This window comes from Drosophila navojoa, chromosome 4 (genome assembly GCF_054131105.1).
Source record: "Drosophila navojoa isolate 15081-1374.11 chromosome 4, UAZ_NAV_1.0, whole genome shotgun sequence".
In the NCBI taxonomy this organism is placed as follows: domain Eukaryota; kingdom Metazoa; phylum Arthropoda; class Insecta; order Diptera; family Drosophilidae; genus Drosophila; species Drosophila navojoa.
Window position 1 is genome coordinate 11265945 of NC_142892.1, and position 27311 is coordinate 11293255.

The 27311-nt window shown below is 42.4% G+C and overlaps 1 protein-coding gene across 1 annotated transcript; it reads right to left on the reverse strand.

The window, feature by feature from the left end:
- Positions 1–407: 407 nt before the first annotated feature.
- On the reverse strand, positions 408–22489 carry MsR1 (Myosuppressin receptor 1). The gene is made up of 4 exons (XM_018100480.3): positions 22060–22489; positions 6893–7152; positions 1682–2796; positions 408–1601 (listed from the first exon to the last, which is right to left on the reverse strand). Exons 2-4 carry the CDS (start codon positions 6958–6960, stop codon positions 1312–1314), a joined length of 1473 nt encoding a protein of 490 aa, XP_017955969.1. The 5' UTR covers positions 6961–7152; positions 22060–22489; the 3' UTR covers positions 408–1311.
- Positions 22490–27311: the final 4822 nt, after the last annotated feature.

The window sequence follows — 27311 nt, forward strand, 5'->3', positions numbered from 1 at the left end:
TTCGCTCGCGATCGGCTGTAAGCCGTTGTTGTTGTTGTTTTCGTTTGCTCTTCTCGCTTGCGCGAGCTGATTGGTTGAGTTCGATGAAGCAAAAGCTCTTTGTGTATGCGTGTGTGCGACTCTGTTGGACTCTGTCTCTCTCTCTCTCTTGCTCACCTACTAGCTCACATTGTGCAAACGCCAATCGTATCGTTCGCTTAACGATGTTCGTTCAAAGAGTTTCACACGAACAATTCAACTCAAGGCGCTTAACAGAAAAGCAAAAGCTCAGAGCGAGAGCGAGCGAGTATAATTTTGTGCGGTTGATATCGCGAGCAGAGTGTAAATAGTAAATCGATTAATTTTTATTTGCGAGCTATGATATATACAGATTTATTATTTATTTATTTATTTATTTCATTAATTTATTTTATTCATTTGTTTTAATTTATTTTTTTATTTTATTTAATTATTTATACAACTTGTTTTGCATGCAGCCTTCGCTTATCACTTAAAAGTATTGTTTATAAACAGTCGATGCATCTAAGTAAAATCGCTTGATTTCAACAATTTATATGGTATAGTATATCTCATATGTACACATAACTAATTCAGATTGGTATTATTATTATTGATTAATAGCTAATCATATGTAGCAAAAGCTAAGGTTCTTAAGTACAAAAAGCTGTACTACATATTTTTAAATTATCTCGAATCCTATGCAAATTATTTGTAATAATAAAAATTAAATTAAATATTTAATCAATATAAATCGTATAAATGTTCATATATGTACAATATTGTTGTTCGCTTGTTATTCAAATGTAATTATTTAATCAGACGGTTAGTCATCCTGTTTGATTTGCATTCGATAGGCGCGCATCCTTGCATGTGCACACAGCATTCGTTGAATTTTTATTTTTGATATGGCATTGCCAAGACAATGGTGCGTATGAATGATGTGCATTATTATCGGTTTATGCCTTGCATTGTTATTCCATCAAGTTTGGCGCCCTAATGAATGCAATGCGCACCACAGAATAACCTATCAACCGTAAACTGTGAATTTGGACCAAATACATACATATATATATGCAGATATATATACTATATATATACTTTATTTTTATTGAATCTCATTTACATTAGCAGCTATATCTAATTGCGTCCGCGAAACTACGTGAGTGGCAACGCTTCGCCTACACACAGACGATGATCCACTGCACCGCTGGCACTGTCCACCACGACGACAATGGCATGGCATGGCCTCTGCTCCCGGGTATTGTCGCCAGCCACATGGCCAGGCGCTTGCAGCTGCTGCTGTGTTGCGTGCTACAGATTCGTCACTTGGGTGGTTGTCGTAGTGGTGGTGGCAGCCAGTGTCACCACTTGTGGCTGCTTGTGTATCGACTGACACTTGTCAGGTGCCGCTGCCACCACAGAGCGCTGCAGCCCGTCCGCCCTGGTCGCCGTCAGCTCATCCTGCGCCACGGGCAGCCACTTGTCCAGAAACTTTGGGCGAAACAGCAGCGTGAATGTGCTGCGAAATTGTTTGCTCATGGAGCAGTAGAGTATGAAATTGATGCTGGAATTGATTAAAGCCAGTATGTCCATGAGGTCACCTAAGGAGTCAAAAGTAAATCAATTTATGTGCCGAGCAGCTCGAGGTGCCACCGTGGTGCTATACATGGTTCACACTTACTCAGCTTGAGATAGCACTGCAGCAGGAATGCATTGCCCAGCACCGTGTTCAGCAGCCCCATGATGCCCTGCGGGAACTCGGTGATGAGGAACAGCAGCAGCACCGCCAGCAGCATGCGTGTGGTGCGATCCGTTTGCTTCTCCTTCTCCAGAGTTTTGCTGTTCTTGCGCGGCCGCTCGGCCGACTTGCCGTTGACCACGGTCTTGGTGCCGTTGCTGGACGCCGCCGTCGACGTCGTCGAGGCCGGCTTGCTGGTCAGCTTCTTGCGCCGCCGCTTGGCCTCCAGCAGCGCCAGGATGAGCCGCACCGAGAGTATGGTCAGCGCGATGCAGGGTATCAGCTTGATGACCACGCTGTAGATCAGGAACGTGGCGTTCAGCAGCAGGGGCTTGTGCAGGGCCAGGTCGCTGTGGGACAGCCGGTAGACGGTCACGTTGCGCACCACAGTGGGCGGCGGCACAGCGGTGGTCGGCATGGGCGTGGTGCTCAGCACGCTCACGTTCAGCCCTTGGGTATCGTTGGCCATTAGGCTAAGGGGCGTGGCATTTAGTGGGGGAAACACGGCGGCTTGCAGCTCATTTCGATAGTCGATCAGATACTGGCTCACGGGCACGCTCTTTATCACATTGCCCTCCGCATCCAGCTGCTCCATCCATTCGGCAATGGCCGTGATCAGATAGAGCGAGGGCGAAACCACCAGGACACACACCACATACGCTGTGGTGATGGTTATTATGGTGGTGCGCATGCCGCACCACAGTCGATTCTTCTGCGGATAGCCCACCGCTATGTAGCGCCACACGGCCAGCGTCACAGTCAGCCAGATGGAGATCGTGTGCAGCACCTGGGCAAAGATCGAGTGGAACATGATGAAGCAGGCCCAGCCATAGCTCAGCTTCTCCTCCCTGGGCAGGCTGTCCTTCAGTATGTAATCGTGCACCGTGTACGGTATGTACTCCAGCATGACGGCCAGATCCGCCACGGCCAGGCCTGTTAGAATCGCGTTCGTGGGCGAGCGCATCTCTCGCCGCGTCAGCACGATGATGTTCAAGGTATTGGCAATGGTGCCAAGTATGCAAACCACCAGCGAGATGTAACCGTGCATGTTCTTATAGCTGCGAGAGAGAGAGACAGAGATGGAGATAATGAGCAGATGGAATACCTAATGAGATTATCTATAAATAATTTATCCGTTATACCTGGCAACAAGAATGTTGCTTCGTGACCCTTAATTAACTAAGGCTTGCGTGTGGGAAGACGCTAAGATGACGATTGGAGCTGCCTGGGCGGCTGCTTAAATTATTGCTTGTCTGTCTGTCTTCTTGTCTGCCTGTCTGTCTGTCTGCCTGTCTGTCTCGCTGTAGCAATTAGATGTGTATCTAACACTTGGCCATTACGTGCCAAATTGGCAAGGCGCCGCTGGGAAGACGTCGTCACGGCCAGACAGACTCACACTCGGTTAGTCAGCCACTACAAGCGTCACTCAAGAGGCTCAGACGACAACGAAAACGAAAGCAGAATGTAAGAACATTGCAGTCGAGCCTTACCGACTGCAGAATACTCATTCGGGGTGCAAGTGCTGGCAAGTAGATATATAGACGTTATCTCTGCAGTTCTAGCAGCGAATTGCCACGCCTTTAATTGGCGTATCGGGTTAGTCTTGACACCTTTTATTTCCAACTTTAATAGCCGTCAAATGGTTTACATTCATGAAGACAGAGACACATACGGACGGACGGACACTGCACTAAGCCAATATACTAATTTCTCATTCCTGCATGTGTATAAAGAGAAAGAAAGAAAGACAAATTGTGTCAACAGTCGCACAAAGCCACAGACGCCGACAAACGTGCACCGAGTGCAGCCCTTTCAGATGTCCACTGCGAGGGCAACGCGACGTATGCGCAATATTAACATCAAAGCTAAAAGGCAAACGGAGCGACATGCATTAAACAAGCAATTAACATGAATCAACAGTCGTGTTCATTTGACAGCTCGTTATTCGTATTTCTTTTCTATTATATATTTTTAGTGACAATAGGCGAAACGTTTTCGTTTCGCTCTCCTGGGAGAGAACAGCCGAAACTGATGTCAAAAATAAATGATTTGCCATACGAGAAAGCCTAACAAGAGATGAAAAAGAAGAAGCAGCAGCAGCAATAGCATAAATAGAAATGATTCCATTTTGATAGACAGCCGACATCACACATCCCACATCATGCCGCATCATGTCACATCATGTCGTTGAGGCAGTTTTTGTAATGGCTTTTAACTCGTTTCCGCCTCTGGCAAACAGCAGAGGAATTGATAGCACAACGGAAGTGTTTGCCGTTTGGGAGAATACCTAGACAAACTACTGGCATGTGGCGTATTTGCAGGTAAACAAGCTCACCTTCCTCTTTTTTGTTATTTTCTTCATTTTCATTTTGTTGACGCATTTTGTTGGTGGCATATTTGAGAGCAACATTCATCAAAGACTTTCGCCGAGCGCGAATTCCGCGCGCGTTTTCCCTGTCTGCTCATTTAATAGAGAATACCTGGCTTAGTTAAATTTATTGCTCTAGCTAATCCAAGTTGATGGATGGCCATGTGGCCATGTTTATGTGCGCATTAAATTTCGTTCTCTATTAAAGTCTCGGCCAGAATGGAGCAACTCCGAATGAGCTGCATGTGAAGCGCTTTGGAAATGCTGTTCAAGTCCCTGGGAAGTTGTTTCAGCTACTAATTGCTGGCCAAGCATTGGACTTTGCATTGTTCAACCAACATGTTTGTGATGCTAAAATTGGAAATGCTGTGCTGTGGGCCGCATAACATAGCCCAAACCATTCGGCATAATTTCCAGGTATTTCAAGTTTACTGTTGAACAACTGGCCCACTATTTCAGGTCCTCTCAGGCGCAGCAAATGGCCAGCTGTTGCAAATCTCCAACTGGTCGTAAGGCAAACACGAGCTGTGAATATTTCATGGGAAAGTCGAGGTTTCAACAAATAGCCGAACATTAAATCCAATGGCTGGCCAGCTACAAATAGTTGCTTGGATATGCAGAGCTCTAACGATCATTGCATAGCTCTCGGCTCTACTTCGGTACATCTGCACTTACAATTAACTTAATCTGCTAAGCATTACCATTCTATAACAAGAAAATTTCGATTTCTATTTATTTTCAATACTTTGGCAATATTTTTAATTACTTTGAACAACGCTGGCATGTAAATAATAGAGAAAAAAAAACACAAAGAAAAGAGAGAAAAAGAAACTTTTACAAATTTGCCGCACTTTCAGCGCTTTTGTTTTGCTGTTTACTTTGCATTGTTGGCCAAAGAAAAGAATCGAGATTTTTACTTAAAAGCAAACCAAATATATGTTTATGGCAGCCCTGGGATCGAGTGTGTGCAGCAGAGGAGCTGAGTGCCAAATGGCAACGTGTGGCCGCATTAAAGCTGCCTCCGGTCTGAAGTTAGACTCTGGCTTGATTGCCTCACACTTTTATGTAAGTTTAATTTCTTGCTGAGCAAACGTCGAGGCACACCCCCAGCTCCTGCTGCTCCATTTGAGGGCTTACAAAGAGGCAGGCAACACCCTGGGGGCTCAGTCGCCCAGCCGGCACCCAGCTACATATCTTTTCTCTCTCTTTCTCTTTCTTTTTTTTGAGACCCAAAAGTTTCGGTCACCTCGCTGGCTGGGCCGTAAAAATTTAGAATTATTTCCAAATGCTTTTGCCTCTTTGGCTGCAAACTAAACAAAAAGCCAGTATGTGAAAAATATTTTCGTTCTGTTGTAAGTAGGCAAATGCTGCAGGCTTACAGTCTTTATTGGCATTGCAGGCAACTTTGTTTGCTCAGCGCACATACAACAAACAGCGTTCTGTCTGTGTGTGTGTGTGTGTGTGTGTGTGTGTGTGTGTGGGGCACGTGTGCAGCAGAACGACCATAAAATTCAAATGCTTAGCCAATGTTAGATTGATAGCGCGCTAAGTCGCAAATATCAGCGCTGCATTTAAATGGCTAATAAATGCATTTTTTATTACAGCTGAAATTAATAGAGTTTCACTCCCATTTCATCTCTGCTGGCTGCCATCAGATATAGTTTAAATGGGGGCAAATAAAAATCTAGAGAGTTCAATTTTTACTAGTTTAACCTTGTCATGATGCAGACATAAATGCCAGCTCTTATTTCTCTGAACTTTTGCAAATGCGGAACAATAAAAACTGAAATTATTTTGCAAAAACATTTTGAGTGGTTATAGCAGAAGAGAGAGAGAGAGAGAGAGAGAGAGAGAGAGAGAGAGAGAGAGAGAGAGAGGGTGAGTGAAAGCTGCTGCATGCGTGTGTGTTTGTATGTTATGTAAGTGCATGCACATGTCTGTGCGTATGTGTGTGCGTTATATATTTTGTTATTGTATATGGATGTGATGGCAGGCACACACTCGACTAGAGCACTCTTATTCGTTTTCACCCCTTATACCTATTGATGAGCAGTGAGCAAAGCGGGGTATATGGGTGTTCAGTAAGCGAAATGCATTATCTACCGAGTTTAGATGAAGTATGAAAACTAAAATTGATTTTATATATGAATCTAATTAGAACCAAGCGTGAATTAGGAGAAGTTAATTTAAGTTTGATTTCATTTTATTTTAGTATTTATCTGAATGAGTCAGATAAGTTCTATAAATGAATATAAAAGCAAAAATAGTAAATATCATTTAACACTAAAAGAATCAGCTGATGCGTCAGTTAAAAGTCTTCTCTGATCCTCTCATATGATATATGGTATGCAATCTATAATCTATACAACACGAGCAGAATATCATCATCTATAATTCATTCAACAAGACCTTAATATCTTCTCAGGGTATCATCCCGTTTAGCACTTCAAATTGGCACACTCTTACGGTTATTCCTATTATTTTCATATATTTCTCTCGTTTTACGAGCGCTGAGCATGCAATTTAAGTAAATATTTTGCGTTGTTCATATTTTATAGTTTAATTACATGTAATTTTTATAGTTGCTGCTGCTGCTTCTGCTGCTGTCATAAAAAGCTCTTTTTGACCCGAAATAAAACAAATTGTCGAAATGGAAGCGAATGGGTTGGTGGCAATGCATTCAATTAATCGATTTTGGCAGTGCTTTAATTTCTAAATATCCTGCTGAGTGCAGTCGGCGTTGTCCTTGGGGAATGCTCGGACTGCAGGCATTGACATAGACTTACCTCGTATGGAAATTATCCATGCCCGTGCCGCAATAGAGCGGCGTCGTATCATTGTTGCTGCTAGCCATTGTTGTTGTTGTAGTCGTTGTCGTTGTTGTTGTTGTCGACACTCTAGACTGCCAAGGTCAGCAGAGGCAGAGGCAGAGGCAGAGGCAGAGGCAGCGGCAGAGCCGGGGGCGGTGACAGCGTTTGCCTGTGCATGAAATGCGTTGCCCGCAGATGCATTAAAAATTTAATATTGTTCAAATGTCTGGCAAGTGCTGAAAGTGATATAGATGATAATATAGCGTTAAACGTGGCGTATGATTTATTTAAATGGCAAACGGATGCGTATGCGCCACGTGCGCCGCAGCTACTTAAATATTTGATCACGCGCCTTAGCCCCAGCACACAAAGTCGATTAGCGAAATGCGACAAAAACTTCTCATGCGGCTCACGTCAAGTGGCTAAGCGGGAGCCCACACAATTTAATTGCCACAATGGTCACACTGGCCACACTGCATTGCAACTGCTGCTGCTGCAACCGCCCCCACTGGCCCAGCTGACCCAGCTGACCCAGCGAACCCAGGCAAATCGCATTAGTATTTGTGCAGATATATGCCGGAATTATTCTCTTTATCCAAGGGCCAAATTAGATTTGTATTTGCAGCGCACGCAACCGACTGGCATGTCTTGCTCGGCGAGTGTTATCTGTCTTGTTGCTCTGCTTGTACTCTCACAATCTTCTGCATCTGTAACTGTAACTTTCTATGCATTGCGCTCAAATCTGCTGCAGAGCTCGTGTGCTAAGCCATTTGTTATCTGTCATGCGCTTTGCTTGGCGCTCGTTGTGCGGTTAGCGCAGTTTTTCTCCGCTTTCCACAGTTTTTAATTGCATTTGCACGAGCAACTCCACTTGGCGAGCCCGAGCCGGGCGCGAACCACAGGCTAGAGCAATTAACACGTACCGCGGCTGGCGAAACCGCTACAAAAGCTCCCTTAATATGCAGCACAGCCAGCACGCCGGTTAGCAGGCAATTTGATTTGGAATCGAAATGAATTCGAAATGCGCAAATTATAGTTAACCAGCTAGAGGGCGCACACTAAATTGCTAACTTCATAATTAATCCCATTTGGTTGATTCGTTTTGTGGGCGGTGCTGAAATCGTAAATTGAAATCGAGATTGGCCTAAAGTGAAGCGGGCTTTTAAAGATCCTTGACTGAATAATTGCATGAATATCTTTGCAGATCTTGAAGTTCGCTATAGTTATAGCTAGAGTTTTTATAGTTATAATGTATTTTGATTTCGTAGAACATGTTTAGCTTGATTTAGGCCATCATTGAGTCTCATAGCAATATAAAAACTGAAAATTTACAATCATTATTTGATTGCAAATTGACTGCTTTCTAATCAAAATCTAGAGCTTATACTCAATTCTGTTCAATTCTGCAATATATATTAAATAATATAGACTTTTTGCAATGACTTATTAAAGTCCCTTGATTTCCCCACGCTTTAATATGCAGGAGAAATTCGATTGGACACACACGCAGGAAACGGCTCGCTCGTCAGCTGCGCTCGCACAGCGAAATTCAAAGAACTACATGCAGTTAAGAGTGCGTATTAATTTACTTTTAATTACATCAATTATCGAACATGTGTGTGTGTGTGTGTGCGTGTGTGTAATGGCATGGCAAATTAAATGATTAATTAGGCATATTTGGTGGCGCTTGCTTGACGGCGCACAAAAGTATGCTATAATTTGCGCAGCCCTGAAGGAGAGAAGCGAGAGCAACAGAAATCTGTTGATCGAATCAAGCTGGGCATCAATTCAGAAATCAACGCAATCAATTACACAACAACAGGAACTACATTTTTCGCTCGAAAGCCCTATTAATAACACAAATGTGGCAGAGATTCTCCTGCTCCGCTGTGGCACAGTTCACTGGGCACACGTACAATGGACAATTGAAGCAGCGACTGATTTGTGCTTAGGCAGCTGGCATACCAATGCCAATACCAGTGAGTGAAAGAGATCAGCTACAAATCGGAATGCTTTCATTTGTGGCTGCTGCCCCTCCCCGCCTCCGGGCAGACGGACAGCTCCCGTGTTGCCTTTGTGGCCAGCCGGCGAACAATGCGAAATGGCAATGACAAGTCCGATTGAAAGGATCACGTAACCTCAGAGACAGCGCTAGCCTTTTCTTTGCTCACTCGCCTTTGTCTTGGCCCCAGTATTATGTGGCTTGAGCACTTGATTTATGCATTGCAGCATACATCACGGACATGATGACGGACTTGAGGCCGGAGCTCTTAAATTAATATGCATTCCCAGCCCTTGATTACAGTTATTGATCCGAGTGTGTGTTCATGTACTTTGCTCGACACGTTCGCCCTTCTGCTCCTTGCCTTCTTTGCCTTCTGCATTTCATTTACTTTTTTGTGTAAACAGCAAGTTGGGTTTGTTTTGGCATTTCTGTTTGCGCCACGCGAGCCCCATTGGCATTATTTAAAAATTGTTCTCTTCAACGGCTGCCCATTCACAAAATGAAATTGCCAACGATGCGAGTGCACTGCGAATGGGCGGGAGATAGCGGAACATAACAGCCAGCGATTTATGAAAATATCTTCAATCAATGAACCTAAATGGCTGCTGAGGGCCCAGAAAGGAGGAGCTGAATGAAGCCGAAGTGCGCGGAAAAATTAATAGGCAAGGCGGAAGTAACTGGGCTTTTGAAAGAAGGAGAGAATGCATAAGGTAATATTGAATTAAGTAGAGACTAAGGTAATATTGAATTAATAGAAAATGATAGTAAAGAGGAAACATTTGCATTGATATCTGTGCAACTTTTGTGGCTATTGAATCTCTTGCTTTCCCTTTTTTCTTTATTATATTAGTTCTTGCTTATATACAAATTTATCTTTCTGTATTTATATTTTTATTTTATTCTAATAGATATATGAAAGTGCTCTAATTCTCTCATTATAATAGAAACTGATTTAGGAATCTGTCTATATACCTCTTGATTGCGTTCCGTTTCTGTGTATTTATCTATCTGTGTGCTTCTCTATCTCTGTTTATATTTCTCTCTCTCTCACTATCTCCCCCTCTAAGACTTCCCCACTCTCTGTTTCAGTTCTCTCTGCTTCTCTCTCTATGCATCTTCTTGTTCACGTACTCTGTTGCTATATCTCCTTGGAATTCCTTACCTTTTGATCTCTCCTTCCCAACTTTCACTCTTCATCCTTCCCTCTCTCTATTTCTTTCTCTATCTATCTTCAGCTATCTTTTCTCTCTCTCTCTCACTCCCCCTCTCTCATTCTCTCATTCTGTTCTCAACTATATAGTCTGCCTTGAGACTCTCTAACATATATATTTATAATTAGCTATATTGTGATGCACTCTCACGCGGCTGCATTGTAAATTTCTCATTAGTTTTGTGATTTTCTTGGCAACAGCAACAGCAACAACAGTAAGAACAACAGGGACAACAGCAACCACAACAACAGCAGCAACAGCGATAGCAATAACAAAACACCATCATCAAACTGTAACAAAGGCCAGCCGTGATTATAATAGAAGAGCTGACTGTCAGGCCAAGTGACGTGAAGGAGGCGATTAGGGGAAGGGGGCGTGCCGTGACGCTGTGCCACACTTAAAGTTGCATGCATAATGCACACGAGCTGTCACGGCTCCACAGCAGCAGCAGCAGCAGCAGCAGCAGCAGCGTTTAACTCAGCTGACGTATAATACAACTTTAATTGCTGGAATCTGCACTCTTGGCTTAAACGCCGCTGCTTTTGGCTTAACACATTATATTTATCATGCTGTTGGCTTGCACAAAACTGTTGAGTCATGGCCACAGCGCAGCATAAATTGCAGGCGTGTGGGTGGCTTGGGTTTGCATTGTGGGCGTGGCCAGCACTGAATTGTTGCTGATGCCACTTGCAGCACGTTTGCTTGGCCCCTGGCCATGACTGTGTATATACCATATGTATATGTGTATGTAAGTGTGTATATTTATGTGGAGAGTACAAGCACAGCTACAGATACGTATACAAATGCAAACATTACAGTTAACTGTAAATATTTTGGCAGCATTTCTATTCTGTCAGCTAATATCCTAGCAAATTTCCGCCAGATGTCCTCGGCACAATCACCAAAACATTCTTTAATCTTCACGCTCTCCCTCCCTCTCTCTCTATCTCACTAGCTCATCTTCTCTTTACGCTCTCTGGTTTCCAGTCTTTTGTGTAGCTTTCCATGCCTGACTGAGCGAAAACAAAATTCTGACAATCTGTGTCAACTGTTGGCCAAATGCAACACAAAGCGAGGAAGGGTTCGCTCATTCCGGATTAACAAATAGGCAAATATATATGCATAAAGGAAATTGTTGCTATAGTAATTTACTTTTTTTTTTTGTTGTTGTTGAGCTCATCTCAAGTGGTCTACAAAGGAATTGTCTAAATTTAAAATTAAAAAAAAAAAAAAAAAAATAGGTAACAGACAAATAAATGAATATTTTGCTATGACAATTTTTGTTTGATGGAGGCATGCCAAGGAATGTGAAGAGCTCTCCTTAAATTTCAAATGAATATATTTTTAATCAGCATCAAGAGCCAAGTCGAGCTTGTCTTCCGTATCCCTGAGCAAGGCTTTCATTATTTTGTAAATAGAAAATTAACTGAATTAGGTATAATTTCTTATTCTATCATATTATATATTATATTTAATTGTTATATTTATATTACTTTAAAATAATCTACAAATTTAAATAATTGTTGCATTTAATTAATATTTTTTACTCATTCTCTTTCTATCTCTTTCTTTCTTTCTATCGCTCTCTTTATATGTCTCCCTCTCTCTCTCTCTCTATCTCCCCTTTCTGCCTCTCTCTATACTGAAACTCTTGAATTGCATTTATAACCTAATTGAATATTCTCCACTTCAAACTCAGCTATGCCAATTGAAACTCGATTTTCATCTGTTAGCTCAGATGATTTTGTAACAACTTTAATTACAGATAACAATTGTTTCATTCTTACAAGTCTTCAGCCATCATGCTGACTTTTCGAATGCTTTTCAAACATTCCCTTGGCACATTCATTTGGTTTAATCTTAGTTTAATTCGTACATCGCACAGGTGCCAGAGCAGCGGCCTTGCTGTTGCCCTTGCAAATGATTCAAATGTCAGCCAGATACGGTTGTTCCTGTTGCTGCTGCGTCTCATTTAAAAAAAAAGTCCTAAATGGCGATGGAAAAACTCGATTTATTGTGAAAAATGCAGCTGAAGGAATTTGTTAAGTCGTATTCACATTACGATAAGCATGTGTGTGTGTGTGTGTGTGTGTAGGTGTAACTTTGCCTGTGTGAGTGTCTCTATTTTCTGTTGTGCTGTATTCATGCTCAGCGCTCTCCTTTTAGTCCCATCACGCATACGTCATGTTGTCTGGCAGCAGACAAAAGCGAGCTCATTTGACATTCGCATATCATATAATAAAATTGCTTAAGGAAGCGTTCACAAAAAACTTGCACACACATCAAAGCCAAAACTTTTTCGTGCTTAACCCATTACCAAAGAGAAGCGCATCATGAATTTAAGTATATGTATACGTATATGTATATGCACATATATGATGTCTGCTGTCGACTGCAACCAAGAAATTTGACATTGAAGAATGAATTTATTATCGCTCAGGAGCTGCTCTGAGAATAGCAAATGCACAATGGCTATAAGGCGAAGCAGGCAGCTGGAATGGCTAAACAATGAGCTACTAATGACATGATTGCTATGCATAGCCAAACATTCTGAATCTGATTATTAGAGTCCGCATCATCAGGTTTGGGCATGCAAATTGGCACATTCAATGGCTGCATCTGCAGCTGGGTTGGCCTGGCCTGACTGTCATACTAATCATATTAATTACGGTTAGTCGGGGCCCGCAACAAGCACCTGGCTTATCAATGTAATTACACATGAGCTCATATCATTTGCAGCTGCTAGGATTAGTGTCAAGCGTTGCCAGTAAGCCAGTAAATCTGGTCAACTAGTTGCAGAGATGTCGCATATAATGGCTAAGAGCAAACGCCTGTTGGCCTAATTGAAACGTGCCCGTTCGGGCTGAAAGACCTGTTAGCCAGCTGCCAGTTGGCCAGCTGAATGCCTGGCAATTTGCAGCTGCAAAAGTTGCACATGTGTCGAAGCGTGTAAATAGCTTAACAAAGTGAAAGTCCTCGGCAAGGAACACGTCCCCAAGTGGCACAACAAAGCTGCTGCTAATTGAGCGAACGACCTGAGTGCAGACATGCTCAACTTTGCAACTCAAATTGAAGATGGAGTGCGACAGGAGCTCTGCTAAATTATGTAGCTGGGAAAAGGACACGTGTCTGTGTCATTCAAGTAAATATATGATGTGCAGCAGGAGGAGGAGGCACGCCTTCATGCCTTCCAATGCAAACTACTCTCCGCCTGCAATCCAATACACAGTTGCTTTGTCAATTGATCCACTCGCACACAACTAAGACTTTACACTCACACGACCCGTGCGCCATATTGTGCTATGAAAAATCAATTTGAGTTTACCTGACATTGCACCTGAACTTGATTTAAATACATTTTAAGTGTTCGCGCCCTCACACATAATAAGCAGCCGTCAGTCATGTCCCAGTTGAGTGCGCAGAGCGCCTGCCTCGATTGGCTCGATTCAGCCGCAGTCCCCGCTGTCGTGGGCATGGTCAAGTGAACGAGTAGTCTGCCATTAAATAGACGCACTGGAGCGGGCGGCACGGTCTTGAGGCCGCCATTCAAAAACTTGAGGCAAGGTCAAAATTATGTAAATAGCCATTGAGCTAAGGACTCGAACGAGTAATTACGAAACCTGCTGGTAAACAGCTGAAAAAAGAAACAAGCTAGCGGATACGGTAAATACAAATGTAATGATAGAAATTTAAGCTACGAAAAAAGTTTGCAGCGATTATCAATGAGCCAGTCGGTCAAGCTTTGTAACTCTCTCTCTTCCTCTCTCTCTCCCTCGCTCAGCACACAGTTCCGTATTGTATCTCTGTTACTTTCCCTTCTTTTAATTACAGTGCCTTCGCCGTCTGCAGAAGTACGCAGGTTTTCCAGGTATCGCGATAAACAGTTTTTTGCATTTCAGCTTTTTTCAACAACATTTTGCGTTCTTGGTATTTGCTGAGGAAATGCGTTTTCTTTGATGCTTACTCGGGGTAAACAATGAAAAATAGTGAAACAAAATGCTCCACCAGATAATGGCGACGGAAAGTGTCATGGCTTTAAGCGGAAATGGCACTCTTACCGTAGCAAGAGCTTAATGTGCTCTACAGTGAAGGGCTCACGAGACCCAAACACCCTAGCCATGAGTACAGAAGTATATCTAACTCATTCTCTCCCTCTCCCTCCTTCATACATATAAGATTGGCAAATATTTAATTGAAAAGTGAATGAAAATTGCCAGCAGCTCGAGCTGCATATTAAATGGATATCCACAATGCCGCACAGCGGGTAGCCTAGAGTCGTGTCCTGGGAGTGGGCGTGAATGGACAAGTTTTCGTATTGTTGGATGATAATTCGAATGAATTACTTGTGGCGCGGCTTTGTGACGTTACGCACAAGTGAGCTTTGCATTCCTTGATTCCGTGGAGACGCCCAGTCGCCAGTCCAATAAAAATGCCTTGCAGGACATTGCGAGGCTGTGATTTCCAGCGACAAGGACAATATATAAACAGCAACCACAGCTGGGAGAGTGAATGGAGGCTGTTAAGGCAGCTAGAAACATCTCGTTATCATAATCAACAGCTACCGCTTACAGTTGTTATTGTTGCTGCTGGCCCGCCTTCGCGCCGCTGTCAGCGCCCAAGAAAACGACATTAATGGAAACATCAAAGTAATTTGATTGCATTTTCCCACAATGGATATGAATGAGGCGAAGAGCGCACGCATGAGCCCCAGCGAATGCAAAAAATATACATACAAATGTTTTGTACACACACACACACAAGCACACACGCATCTAAGGCACGAAGAGCATCGCATAAGTAGCAGCTTGGCGGAGTACCAGCAAACTTCTTCTGTTTGTCCATGATATCCAGCTGTGCTGCCAGCCTCTATTCATTTTCTCGGTCTCTGCGGCCCATAAAATGTGTGCCGCTCGGGCTCAATGTTGTGTTAATTTCATTTGCGTTCAGAAATAGATACAGCCAACGGCGTGGGAATACGGGTAGCAAGCCCAGCATTTCAGCAGTCAGCTAACGAAATTATGTAGTTACTATTGGGAGGCATGGCCGACCAGCCGAAGGCCGAGTCCAGTCAAGCATCTGAGCTAGAGCAATACTTAGTTTGAATTGCAAAAAAATTGCAGAAGAGTAACAGATACAGAGATACAGATATACGTAGATACAGTGAAAGAGAATATAGGATGCATATACAGGATACAGATACAGGAGACGAGATGCTGGATACAGAGATATAGAGATACAGACAGAGATACTAAGATGCTGAGATACTGAGATACAGATATATAGAGATATATAGATATATAGATAAAGAGATACTGAGATAGTGAGATGCTGAGATACACAGATACTGAGAAGCTGAGCTACTGCGATATCTTGTGTCCTTTAGGTAGCTGCAGATAAAGATGTATAGATACAGATAATCAGTCTATTGCAGCACTTTCACCTACAGACCTATATATTCACTCACGTACACACTCACACACACATGCTTAAAGACTTTCTGCATTCGAGCTCCCAGCATTGTGTGTTTAATCGTATGCAGCATGCCACAGCTCCTTTCAATTATGCAACAAAGAGATAAAGTATTTAAGTTAGCTGAAATGTCTGGGGTATCCAGAGAATGTATCCAGAGAATGTTGTCAAGTTGCCGCCCATCACACACATATGGAAACATTTCTGTGGCTGTTTTGGCCTTGCGTCAATTTATGCAAATTTTTAAAGAAATTGTTTTAGGCCATTGCGGCTCAGCCCAGATGTGGGTCCAGGGATTTTCGAATGGACTTGCCTTGTATTGTTATGCTGGCCGTTAACTGGTGTCTGGCAGCCTGCCGCAAATTGAGTTGCAGGCGTCGTAAGCCCCAGGGTCAGCTTGATTGATTGAGGCTGGGGCAAACAAGTTCATTTGCCGCAGTTCAAGGTGGCTTAAGTCAAGTGAAAAGTTCTGTAAACTCATTCGAGTGCACTTAATCTAAATTCTCTCCTAATGCCGTTGTTTGTACGCAAGCCCACTTGATGGCGTTTCGCGTATCCGTTGCGATCAAAATACATAATCAAAAGTAAACAATAATTTTGTTAACATTGCTTTGCATGATATTGGCTGCTGCCTTTCGTTCTGACGCCTTGGGCCCTGTGCACTTAGCTTGATGTTTCAACTCCTCACATTTCCATGAAACAATTCGCTACGCATTTTAAAGCGTTGGCGGCCAACAAAAGAGTGAGAGAGAGAGAGAGAACTTCAGCTACGTGAAATATGAAAAATAAAAATAAAAATATAAAAATTCGCATGAAAACAAATGAAGCCCATACGCTGCGTGGGCTCTCAGAGAGCTGTCAAATATGAATAATGGATGCATAGAGTAAACTGTACAGTAGCTTGAAGACAATATGTAAAGTGGCGGGAAACATGCCAAGTTAGCTTTAAAAAAAAAATAGACGACGCTCGGCCTACGCATTTGACTGGCTGCCAGCCCGGTCAAGTGTGAGGACCCTACTCCGTTTATATAATTTTGGGAAGTCCTCACGTTGACCACGCTTGACAGTTGCGTACGGTGTCCATGGCGGAAAAAGTCTCAAATATTTTTTTGTAGGCCTACGTGTTGGCCATAGCTAATTTACTTGACTTCCCTCAGTGGCTGACTTCTGGCAGTGGCAATGACAACGCTTTAAAATGTGCCTGACAACTTTAGTTCAGTTTGTTGATCTTTTGTCTGTTCGGCGGTGGGCGGAGGCTCCAATCAATTGCCAGCTTCTTATCGGAGCTGACAGACAGCGGACAACGCTGACAAAGCAGAGGAAGAAAGCAGTCTTATTATGACTGAGAGCCCTAATGCCGGCCTCATCAGCTCGATTCACATGGCACCTCCAGACAGGACGGCCCTCTGATTGATGTTGCTTATTTACTTTGTTGTTTCATTTGCAGACATAAATCATGTAGGCTGGCTTGGGTTCTGCGTGCGATGAATTTACATTTTCATTTCTTATGCTCCCATTCACTAAAGGTTAATTTCCCGCGATTTGTTTACCAATTTTTCACAATTGTTTGAGCTTGCGCCAGCCGAGAGACGTTGGACCATTAATAGTCGTGTGGCATGTGTGTGTGTGTGTGTGTGTGTATGCTAAGCTGGGTTCCCTTCCGGCGGCGCCTGCTGCCCGAGCACATACGAGTATTTAATTAACTTGGCCAGCAGCCAAGGAGCCAGGCAGCCAGGCAGCCAGACCAGACAGCCAAACAGCGGCACATTAGCACTTCACATATCGCATGGCATATCATCTTGGCAGAGCCGGGCCAAATGTCATCAGCACTAATGGAATAATTTGAAATCTACTTAGCGGCAAGGCCACACAGTGAGCACTGAGATATTTCTTTTAATTATTTTACGCACTGTTGCCACAAAGTAACACAGAGAAAACATTACAGCCAGCTGACACTCAATTGGGCGTGTCCCAGGACCTCGTACATGCTCATGCTGTGCGCGGCGCAGTTTGTTTTAATTAACAATGAAGTTGACTAATTGAATTAGGTGCGAGCGCTGGCTGACGTGGGATGCGAAATGGCCCCCAGTTTAGTTTCTTTCAAGTCCTGTCATAACGAATTACACTTCCGCCTGAAAGTAGGCTATGAAATTTTAATGCACATAAAATAATTGTTATTTCGAAACTTTCTACCACAGCCCTATAATGCAGTTTATGGCTAACTGCGACTATGCTGTATAGCAAATATAAATATACTTTTGTCTCTGTGTTAAATTGGAACGTGACAAACTTTCATAATTTCCACAAGCCCAAGCAAGATACGTATGTATGTATATGTAATCATTTGTCCGTCCAATTACTTAGCGAGGCAGGCAAGTAGGCTAGCCTGGCTAGTTATATAAACAAAGTTACTGATTAGTAAACACTTTCATAGTCCATGGCGCCATCAATCAGTTACATTAATTATTTAATTGGGCGACCATATCGAAAACATGATACAACATGCTGACCGCTGTTTATGGCAGGCGACGCATAAAAACTAAGCCAAACTACATTTATATATACACACACACACACACGCATACACACGTAGCACTCACTCACAGATACGTGCGCTCAATCAAAAAGGTTATCATGCCTATTTAGTTCGAATTATACAAAGGCTTGATTGCAGCTCTAGATCCTTGGACTAGTTTATGACCCAATTGTGCCAAAGACTGTGTCAATTTGCGTTGCGTTGCGTTTCGCGCCACCCTTAGCGAAATTAGAAGAAAACACTTGAAATGCACTACACCCACCTCCAGCCACCCAACCACCCAATCCATCCATCAGCGAGTGGCTCACGCACATGCTGCAGTTGCGCTGCCCCAGCATTGGCATTTCAGTCTGCAGTCTTCAGTCCTATTTGATTTTCAATAACGTGCCAGAATGTTCACTGAGCTGTCTATTAAAAATATTAAAAAATAAAAATAAAAAATGAAACAAGCCTGGCCACACATTCGCTTGGCCTATTTAAAGTGCAACGACTGGGTCGCTCACTCGTTATCTAAAATGCTCGTCTTCTATATGTATGTATGTATATTTATGGTTAATTCATAGTGACTGTCTGCAGCTGTGTCCGCCTTCATTACCGAATTATGGCGCTTTCATGACTTTGCCCTTAACCTGAACCAACTGTCGCAAAGTCGTTAACAGCGACGCCCACCAAGCGCTGTCATCAAAAAAAAACGTGAGGCAGCCAGTTGACAGTTTTGCAGGCTATGCATGACTATGCAATGCCCTAGACCAGCTAACAGAAAAGTAAGTTGGTGCAGTTGAAACTCTCCTCCTTTTCAATATGCCCTTTTGGGAGCAAGTTTCTGCAGCTTCATTGTCCATCTGTTGCAAACTTTGACCTCTTGCACCTTCTTCTTTGTTGGCATTTGCTCTTAGCTTTTTGCCAGTCCACTTTAATAGTCATGCCGCATGTTGCACCATCGCAGTTCGGGCAGCTGGACAGCTGGGCAGCTGGGATGCTTGAGGCACGTAAGAGGCGGTCAAGGGATTTCACAGCCATTCAGAATTCACTCAAATGTTGCAGCAAACTGTTAAATAATCATTTTCATTGCATTGCCAAAAGTTAGTTATTTGCGAATATGAATATATATGCATCTTTATTCATTTGCATTATTCAAAAGCCAGCCATCGCCTTCAGGGGGCTTGACAACTTCGTAAACCTGGGCGTAAGTGAATAAATTCCGCTGCATTTAAAGTTAATGTGGAGCATATTAAGTTATGCAGCTTCCCCTTGGCCAAGCTGCCAAATTTGTTGTCACAATTCTTATTGCTGCGCCATAAATTGTTGCCGCAAAGAGTCCGCAACAAGCGGATGCAACTTTTACGAGGTTTAGTTCGGAGTGCGCTAAAAACAACATTTGACAGCAAAGATTTGGCAGGCGGAAAGTGCCGGCTGCAGCGCAAGTTTTTGGCCATTGTTTATCATAAAACTTGAAATGTTTTATTAAATAAAAGCAAAGTTATTTTTCTACTTCCCTCTTTTTTTTTTTAGCTTGATAAACAGACATGAAAAGTTTGGTAAGAAACAGTTGAACATGGACAGCTTTAATGCTCAAATAAATGTTTTACATTTTGTATTAATTTAAATGTCATAAATTAGATTGTTTGAGCAGAGCAAAACATTTCTTAAAGCAACTGTTAAATCTTAATTTTCATCTTTATAAATAGCCACAGCAATTGCTGCCGTACATCAGCTCACGTAAGCAGCCAATTCATAAATAAATCCAGCCGAAAAGAAAAAGAAAAATATGAAGAGGGAAAAAAATGTAATTTTATGATAATTGGCATTACGTGCGACTTGGCTGACATATCATTTGCAAACAAATCTGCGCCTAAGTGAGCCATAAAAAATGGCAAGGCCCACGACCTGCGGCAATTGTTGTGGCAACGCGAGCAGGGCGCATTGCCAGCCAGCCAGCCAGCCAGCCAGCCAGCCAGCCAGCCAGCCAGCCAGGTCAGCAACGCAGCAATACATTTAATATGAAACAATCAGAGGCCACATGATAGGCGCCCAACTTCTGGCTTGTCGTATATCAACTCAAATTACGCAAGCACACACAATCAACAAAAAACAAGAACAGAAACCAAAAAAACAAAAGAAACTCTAATAATATCAGCTCAATAATGCGCTGAGGCAAAAACAAAGCAAAAAGGGCAAATGGCAAATAACAAAGAATCAAAGTGAAATTCAATCAGCAGGAAACAGGAAGCGGCATAAATAGGGAAAAACCATGTTGATATGGCCGTTGCTTAGGCCCTGATTCTAATATCAATATTTCATTGCGTATACGCAGCGTTATGCAAATTGCTTGTTTACTTAATTTCAAGACAGCTATAGCTCATCACGATGATTTCTCTTCGTTTTTTTCCGATTTAACCAGAATACTTTATAATTTTAGCTCGGAATTAGTTTTGTGAGAAAGTTTTGGCCAGCAGTTCGCGCGCTGAAAGTTTCAACTGATTTTTGATTAAAACTTCAGGCAGATGATGATGCTGCTGCTTTACACGAAAACAGACCAGTGCTGGCTCTGTGTGGTGCTCTGATTTGGATGCCATGACCAAGCGCTAAACTTACAGCTGTAAAAGTTTTATTCAAAACAGTTAAGAATAAAAATAAAAACAAAAATAAAAATAAATAAATGAAATGAAGCTAAGCGAGAAATAATGAAACTTATCCCAGAGACTGATGGATATTTCTGGCTATTAAAGGGCACACGCAGAGGGGTTGGTTTTTAATTAAGTTTCGGGTAGGCCATTGATTGATGACGCCCACTGTTCAACAGCTTCATTGGTTTACGCTTGTCCCTTTCGTGTTTCAATTAATGGCAACACGAATTCTAATTAACACAGCTGCCACAACAGCTGCACACACCTGTCATGGTAAGGGAGAGATAGCGGGAGCGAAAGAGAGAGAGACAGAGAGAGAGGGAGAGGGAAATGCGCCTGCATGGCCAGCCAATGAGTTGCGTTGCATGGCTGGAAAATCACTTGAATAATTTCATTTCAATGCACATTTGAAAATGCACTCTATCCCCCTATATACTGCATACTGATTTTCTACCTGTGCCTTATTGTTTTTCCTGTTATTTGCAGCCAATTCTAGTAGCTTGTTTCGTAACCCTAGCAAAGCCATCCATATACACTCAAGTGTCGCACACTTGTGCTTTCAATGCAGTTTTCCTCTTCTTCTTGTTCTTGTTCTAGTTCTTGTTCTTATTCAGCGTCTTTTATTTATTGTCTCTCAAGTAGCACTTTCTATTCTATCTTATGTCGTCACGTGCGAGCAACGTGCGCCTTTATCTTCCTAGTGCCATTTCGAGATTGTTTGAATTGTTTCGCTTTCAGCATTGTCTTATTTGGCTTAGGACATTATTTTGCCCACACAAAGATTTGCCTAAAACTGAACTGAGCTGCAGCATTCTTAAAGCAACGAAATAAAATGTTGAAAATCATTTGATTCGATTATTTGCCAAGCACACTAATAGCTGACTATTTGCCAGCAATTGGCAAATGAGAAATGTTTCTTGGCCGTCATTAGTAACAGTTCATTAATTTGAATCGAGAAACACACAAGTTACTCAGGCGTATTGTTCAATTGAACATTCTCAAATGAATGGAAAATGTTGTGGCTTCAACGGTCTCTAACAAACGATTAAAGCATTTCTGCTCAAGGGGCAATCGATTGGAAATGTAATCGAAATTGTAAAATGACAAAAAATATGAAATTATTTGTTGTGTAAAATAAAAAAAAAAAAAAAATACACGAGATTTATTTATAAATTTATTTCGCAGCGAAAACGAATTTGACTCTATCTGAAATGATATTCCCGAATGAATTTAGAATTCGAAACTCTAGCGTTAGGCACATAATAAATGGGACTATAATAATTCAGCACACTTACAGCAACTGGGGACTTGCAGCTCACAAGGCTAAAGTTATTTATTTATTATACTATTTAAATGTTACACGTAGCAATTGCAACACATTTTTAATTTTTTTTTATTTACTAAAATATTTCCAGTAATTAAAGTTTCACATAGTTTCGCGGACCATGCGGACGTATTGTTTAATGAGCGGAGCCGATCGTGCGGCTATTAGAACCGATTCGCGGCGCACGAAATACAAAATAGAACTGAGACAACATTGCCGAAAATTCGCATGATATAATTCGCAGCGAAGAGCCGGACTCTGACGATGGACGAACTGGCGACGACGACGACGATGGCACTGGCCGAAGACGAGAATACGCGTTGCCTGGCTAAGCGCAGCGAGCGGCAATCGAACCGTGCGCGATTCGCAGCAGCATTTGGCGGCAACTGCTGGCAGTAATTTGGCCGGAAAGGCAGAAACTGAGACAAGTTCCACAGCGGGCGCAGGCAATGTGGAACCCAATCGCAGTGCAAAGCCAAACAAAAGCAAGCAAAGTCAAACAAAGACAAACGCTGGCTGCAAAGGCTTTGCTCTTTGCTTGCCCAGAGGCTCTCTTAAATTTGGCTTTGCTGCGCAGGCGCTCCTCCGGGCCAGCTGTTGTGGGCCAAACAGCTGTTTGCCGTTAGCTGTTGCTTGACAATATTTATGTTTTTGGCTTAGTTTTGCTTTGTGCCACGTTTGTGCGGTGTTTGCTGTGTTTGCTTTGTTTTCCATTTCCTTAACGCTGCTCGCGCGCGGGGTTAAGGTCAATGCAAAAGGCGACAACAGATGGCGCTGCCACGCGGCTAAAAAGCCCCGATTGTGGCTGGGGTAATGGCCTAAGCTAATTTATGCAGCCAACATGTCGTGTACGCAATGTGGTTAGTGCCATGTTTAATATAACGACCGCAAATGCTGTCGGCGAACAAATAATACATTCTCGACCCAATACTTAATTTCACAATTCATAAAGAGGCGTTCGCCATAAAACTCTCGCTTTAAAGCTGTTTAGTTCCAGATGCTAAACTGCTAAACTGCTGTCGGGTCATTATCGACACTTTTGCGATAGTCTCTCGACCCTTTTGTAGAGTTGTCTGTGCCTTTCGGGTGCGCAATGTGCAGCGACTCTTTATGCAAATGAAGCGTGAAACTGTCGTTGGCAACAGAGCTGTGCCAAGTGCTGATGCGGATGCCGGTCCAGCTGTTGGCTCTGGTTCTGGTTCTGGTTCAAGTTGTAGCTGTGGCTTGCCGTCTGGCTGTCATGTTGGCCAGCAGATGCGTCCATCAAATAACAAAGAGCTTGTACTCCAGCATGTTAATGCCTTAATCCTTTAAGGCAACGCGCTGTCTGTGCCCATTCGAGCAGGACCTGACTAAACTTCAGTGGGCTTAAAGCGCAATTAAGGCAAACAGCGACTCGTTTAGTTTCCCATTTCCATTTTAAATGATAAATAATCAAGCTAAATGCTGCAACGATGCGCCGCCACATAAATTAAAGCTGCAGGAGAGGGTGAGAAAGAGAGAGAGAGAGAGAGAGAGAGAGAGCGAGAGAAAGAAGAGCAGGAGGTGCTGCGACTGTGGCCACAAAATGCTGCCAAATTGCAGCCTCATTGGCAATGCAGCCAGAAATGCGCCAGCGGCAACAGCGTTGCCAAAAATATTGCCACCAAAAATGTTGCAGAGTTTTCTCGTTAGTGTTTCCGGCTCAGTGGCCCAGCTTCACGTGCCCCACCGCACCACTTCCCGACCATGTTCTGCTCGTTTATGATAAGCCATGCACTGATGTCATAAAGGCCAAATAGTCGACAAGGCTGGGCTGGGCGCCAGCGACTTGCATAATTAGTGCAATTGACGATTTTTGGTTGGCGAAATTGCAAATGAGCTTAACTCAGATATGCATACATACATATATGTACATGTGTGTGTGTGCTTAGCTGCAGGCTATGAAATTATTTATGCTGCTTTAATGCGGGCTGAGTTCTTCTAATGCATTCAATATTTAATAAATTATAGCTGCAAAATATTTATATAAATTTTGGCATATTTATTGTGCGAAAAATCCCAGCAAAATTGTTTAAATATATTCTAATCAAATATGCCACTTGACGTTATCCAATTAAACGCAAACAGTTCGCAAATTTGTTGCTGAATATTTTTAGGAGAATTCACAAAGATAACAATAAATAATATATAATATAACACAAAAGGTAACCAAATGGAATGAAAACATGCCAGCATGAAATATATGAAATAAAATTCCATATATTGCATACACGAATATATACATACATACACACGTATTTATTCACATGCAGCTAAGCATTGAGGCAGAGCGATGATATCTGGGTGTGATTGTAAATAAAACCAAACACTATATGCGATTTTCACTGGCAGCGCAAATAAATTTTTATTTATTGAGCTGCTGCGCGTTCGCTGAGAATGGGGCACGTGTGGGCGGATGGGCATGGATACGGATGTGGATACGGGCATTTGTGCTGACAGCCAGGCATATTGCATGGGTTTATATGCATGATCGGGCCTGGGTCCCGCTGGCGCTGTGACAGCCACAAAGGAGGGGGGACTGGCGCCGACATGAATTTGGTTAAAGCTCTTGTCAATTGGCGCTGCAAACTGAAAATTTGACGAGCTTTCAAATCTCTGCCTCTCGCACTGCTACGTGCCTTGCCACGAGAGGTGCTTGGAGTGCGCTAGTTCAAGTTTAGTTTGGTATCTCTATGGATTCATTTTATAGCATTTAGCAAATGCCATCTGTCATTAGCCTTAACAACGCTGCAGCGCGTCGGGCGTGTGGGGGGCCTGTGTTGCGATTGTAAACAAATAGAACGTCAGCTGAATGCTAAACATTTTCTTTAGATTATTTCTTTGCGCTTCAAATTCGCAAACGTAGAGCAACGGCAGATAGCAGAAATTGTGTCAGCGAAACTGTTCAATATTTCTTTCGCGTGGGCAGCGACAGTTTTCCAAAAGGAAGCGGCGAAAGGCGCCAAATTCTGCGGCACCCAAATGTGTTTATTCAAATGGGCAGCAGCGGCAGCTACAGCAGGAGCGCAGTCATGTCAGCAATGGGCCCAAAAGGGGGCAATGTAATGTGATATAAGCACTAGCTAAGGGAAAAGTAATCGGACTAATAAATCTTTATATAAGCACATTAAAAATATCATAAAGATGGCATCAATTTGATAATCGAAACAACTTTATAAATTTTGCTCTATTCTTTCATTCACCTTAATGTGACGCTCCTGCCTTGCCGTCTATGGCGTTAGCTGTCAAATTTGCTAAGAATATATATAACAATATCTGGCTTGGCTTATGTAGCTGAATATAAAGACTAAATTAGATTTTAAAACTGAAGCTGAATTCGTGACGATATCAATTTGCATTTTATTAAAACGCCAACGACAATTCCGGTCTTTCGCTTGGCTTTCTACATAAATCAAGCAGCAGCAGAAATGCCAGAGCGCTAGCCATGAAAATATATAATGTCAAGCAACATAAACCAGAGAGCTCCAAGCGGAACTTTCGCAAAAGGCAGCTGTTATTTAGCGTTGTTTTATATCAACTGTTTGCGTTCTGCTCTTGAGGCTAGCTGGCATTTTGATGTCGCATCACTTGGTCTGCACATATCTATATATATCTATATATATATATATGTATGTATACGTCAGACGGTCTTCAATTGAACACGTGGACGTACTGGGTTCAAACCCATGGTCAGCAGTTCTCTGATTTTACGTGCGAATGACTCGCACGCCCACTTTCTCTTTATCTGTTGACAGCCTGACAAAATCAATCTCAATAACAAATTTGTCCTATACGTGATTTGCTTTGTGGCCCGCAATGGTAAAAATAGCTAGAGACTCTATCAAGACTTGACTTATTTGATTTTGTCACAATTTGACTAGATTTATTTTCAATAGATTCTCATTTCATTTAATATCAGTGACTAAAAACTAAATAGAGCATCTACGTACATTTAATGTATAAATGTTGGTGTCCCACCCACCCACAGCTCTGCCAAACTATAAAACTGGTCGCCAATTTAAGTAGCGGAAGTGCAGCCTCGAGCACCAGTGTGACCAACAGCTGACCCACATCTGCGTCTCGGCTATGGAGCACGTCCAGAGCAATTTGTTCGCTTTTCTTTTTTGTCTGTGTACCTTGGAGAAATCTGCGTAATGGCGATGGCGGCTGCCTACTGGCCGCAAACAGTGTTCATTTCTCACCTGGACGCCAGAACAAAAAACCGTTGAGCTAGACTTTTTCTATTTTATTTTATTTTATTTTCTTCTCGCTCGCTTGGGCGGCTGGTAATTTTTCTTCGTAGCTCGGCGTCTAAGCGCAAATTAATTAAAAGCAACATCTGCGACGCCAGCATCAAGGGGACGCTTAAAAGGTCGACCGAGCAGCATTATAATTTAATCATAGCCCAGTTGTAATTAAAGCTCGCGCCGTGCGCGATCACAGCCAAAGCGCAGCCCGTACAATGTGGCGCATGAATTATTTATTCGCTACATCAAATGATTACACTACAGCAGCAGAAGTTCCCCCAAATGCACAATGCGAAATTGTAAAACAGATTGCAAAGTGCAAAATTAATTATAATACAGCTCAGCGCGTGAAACTTTGCAATTGCAAGAGGCAGATGCTTCTATTTATGTTTAATTACATTATGCACAAAGCGGAATTCAAAATTAGCTCATTTGGGAAGGTCTGCTGCAGCATAGCTTACATAATTAATCGATATTGATGTTGGCGCTAATGTGAAATCCTTTGCATATATCGATACGAATACGACCATTACTGCAGAATAGTTTAAAGAAATAATCGATACCGTAGCTGTCGCCATATTCGATACTAAGCTAAACGATTTCTTTAACATAAGCACGTGGAAAAATGTTAACAAAGTTCTTGGGAGAATTCCATCTTCAGTTTTTGTTTCATTTAATAGACTTTAATCTACTCGCAAGTAAGCATAATATTGGTAAACAGCTTTGGCTTAAGTCTACTTCTCATAAGCTCACCTACGCATCGGCTTATGTCTTTTTATATTCATATCTCTGCTCAGCTATTTATATTAATTTATTTTATTTGCGTTTTAAAGTAGTAAAGCTTGAAAGCAGCTTGCTGTCATTTGCTTTATGATTTATGGCTTCGCATTCACCATTCAGACAATAAATTTCGGGAAACATGCATTTGAGAGCATTTCTAGAATATTTACCAGTT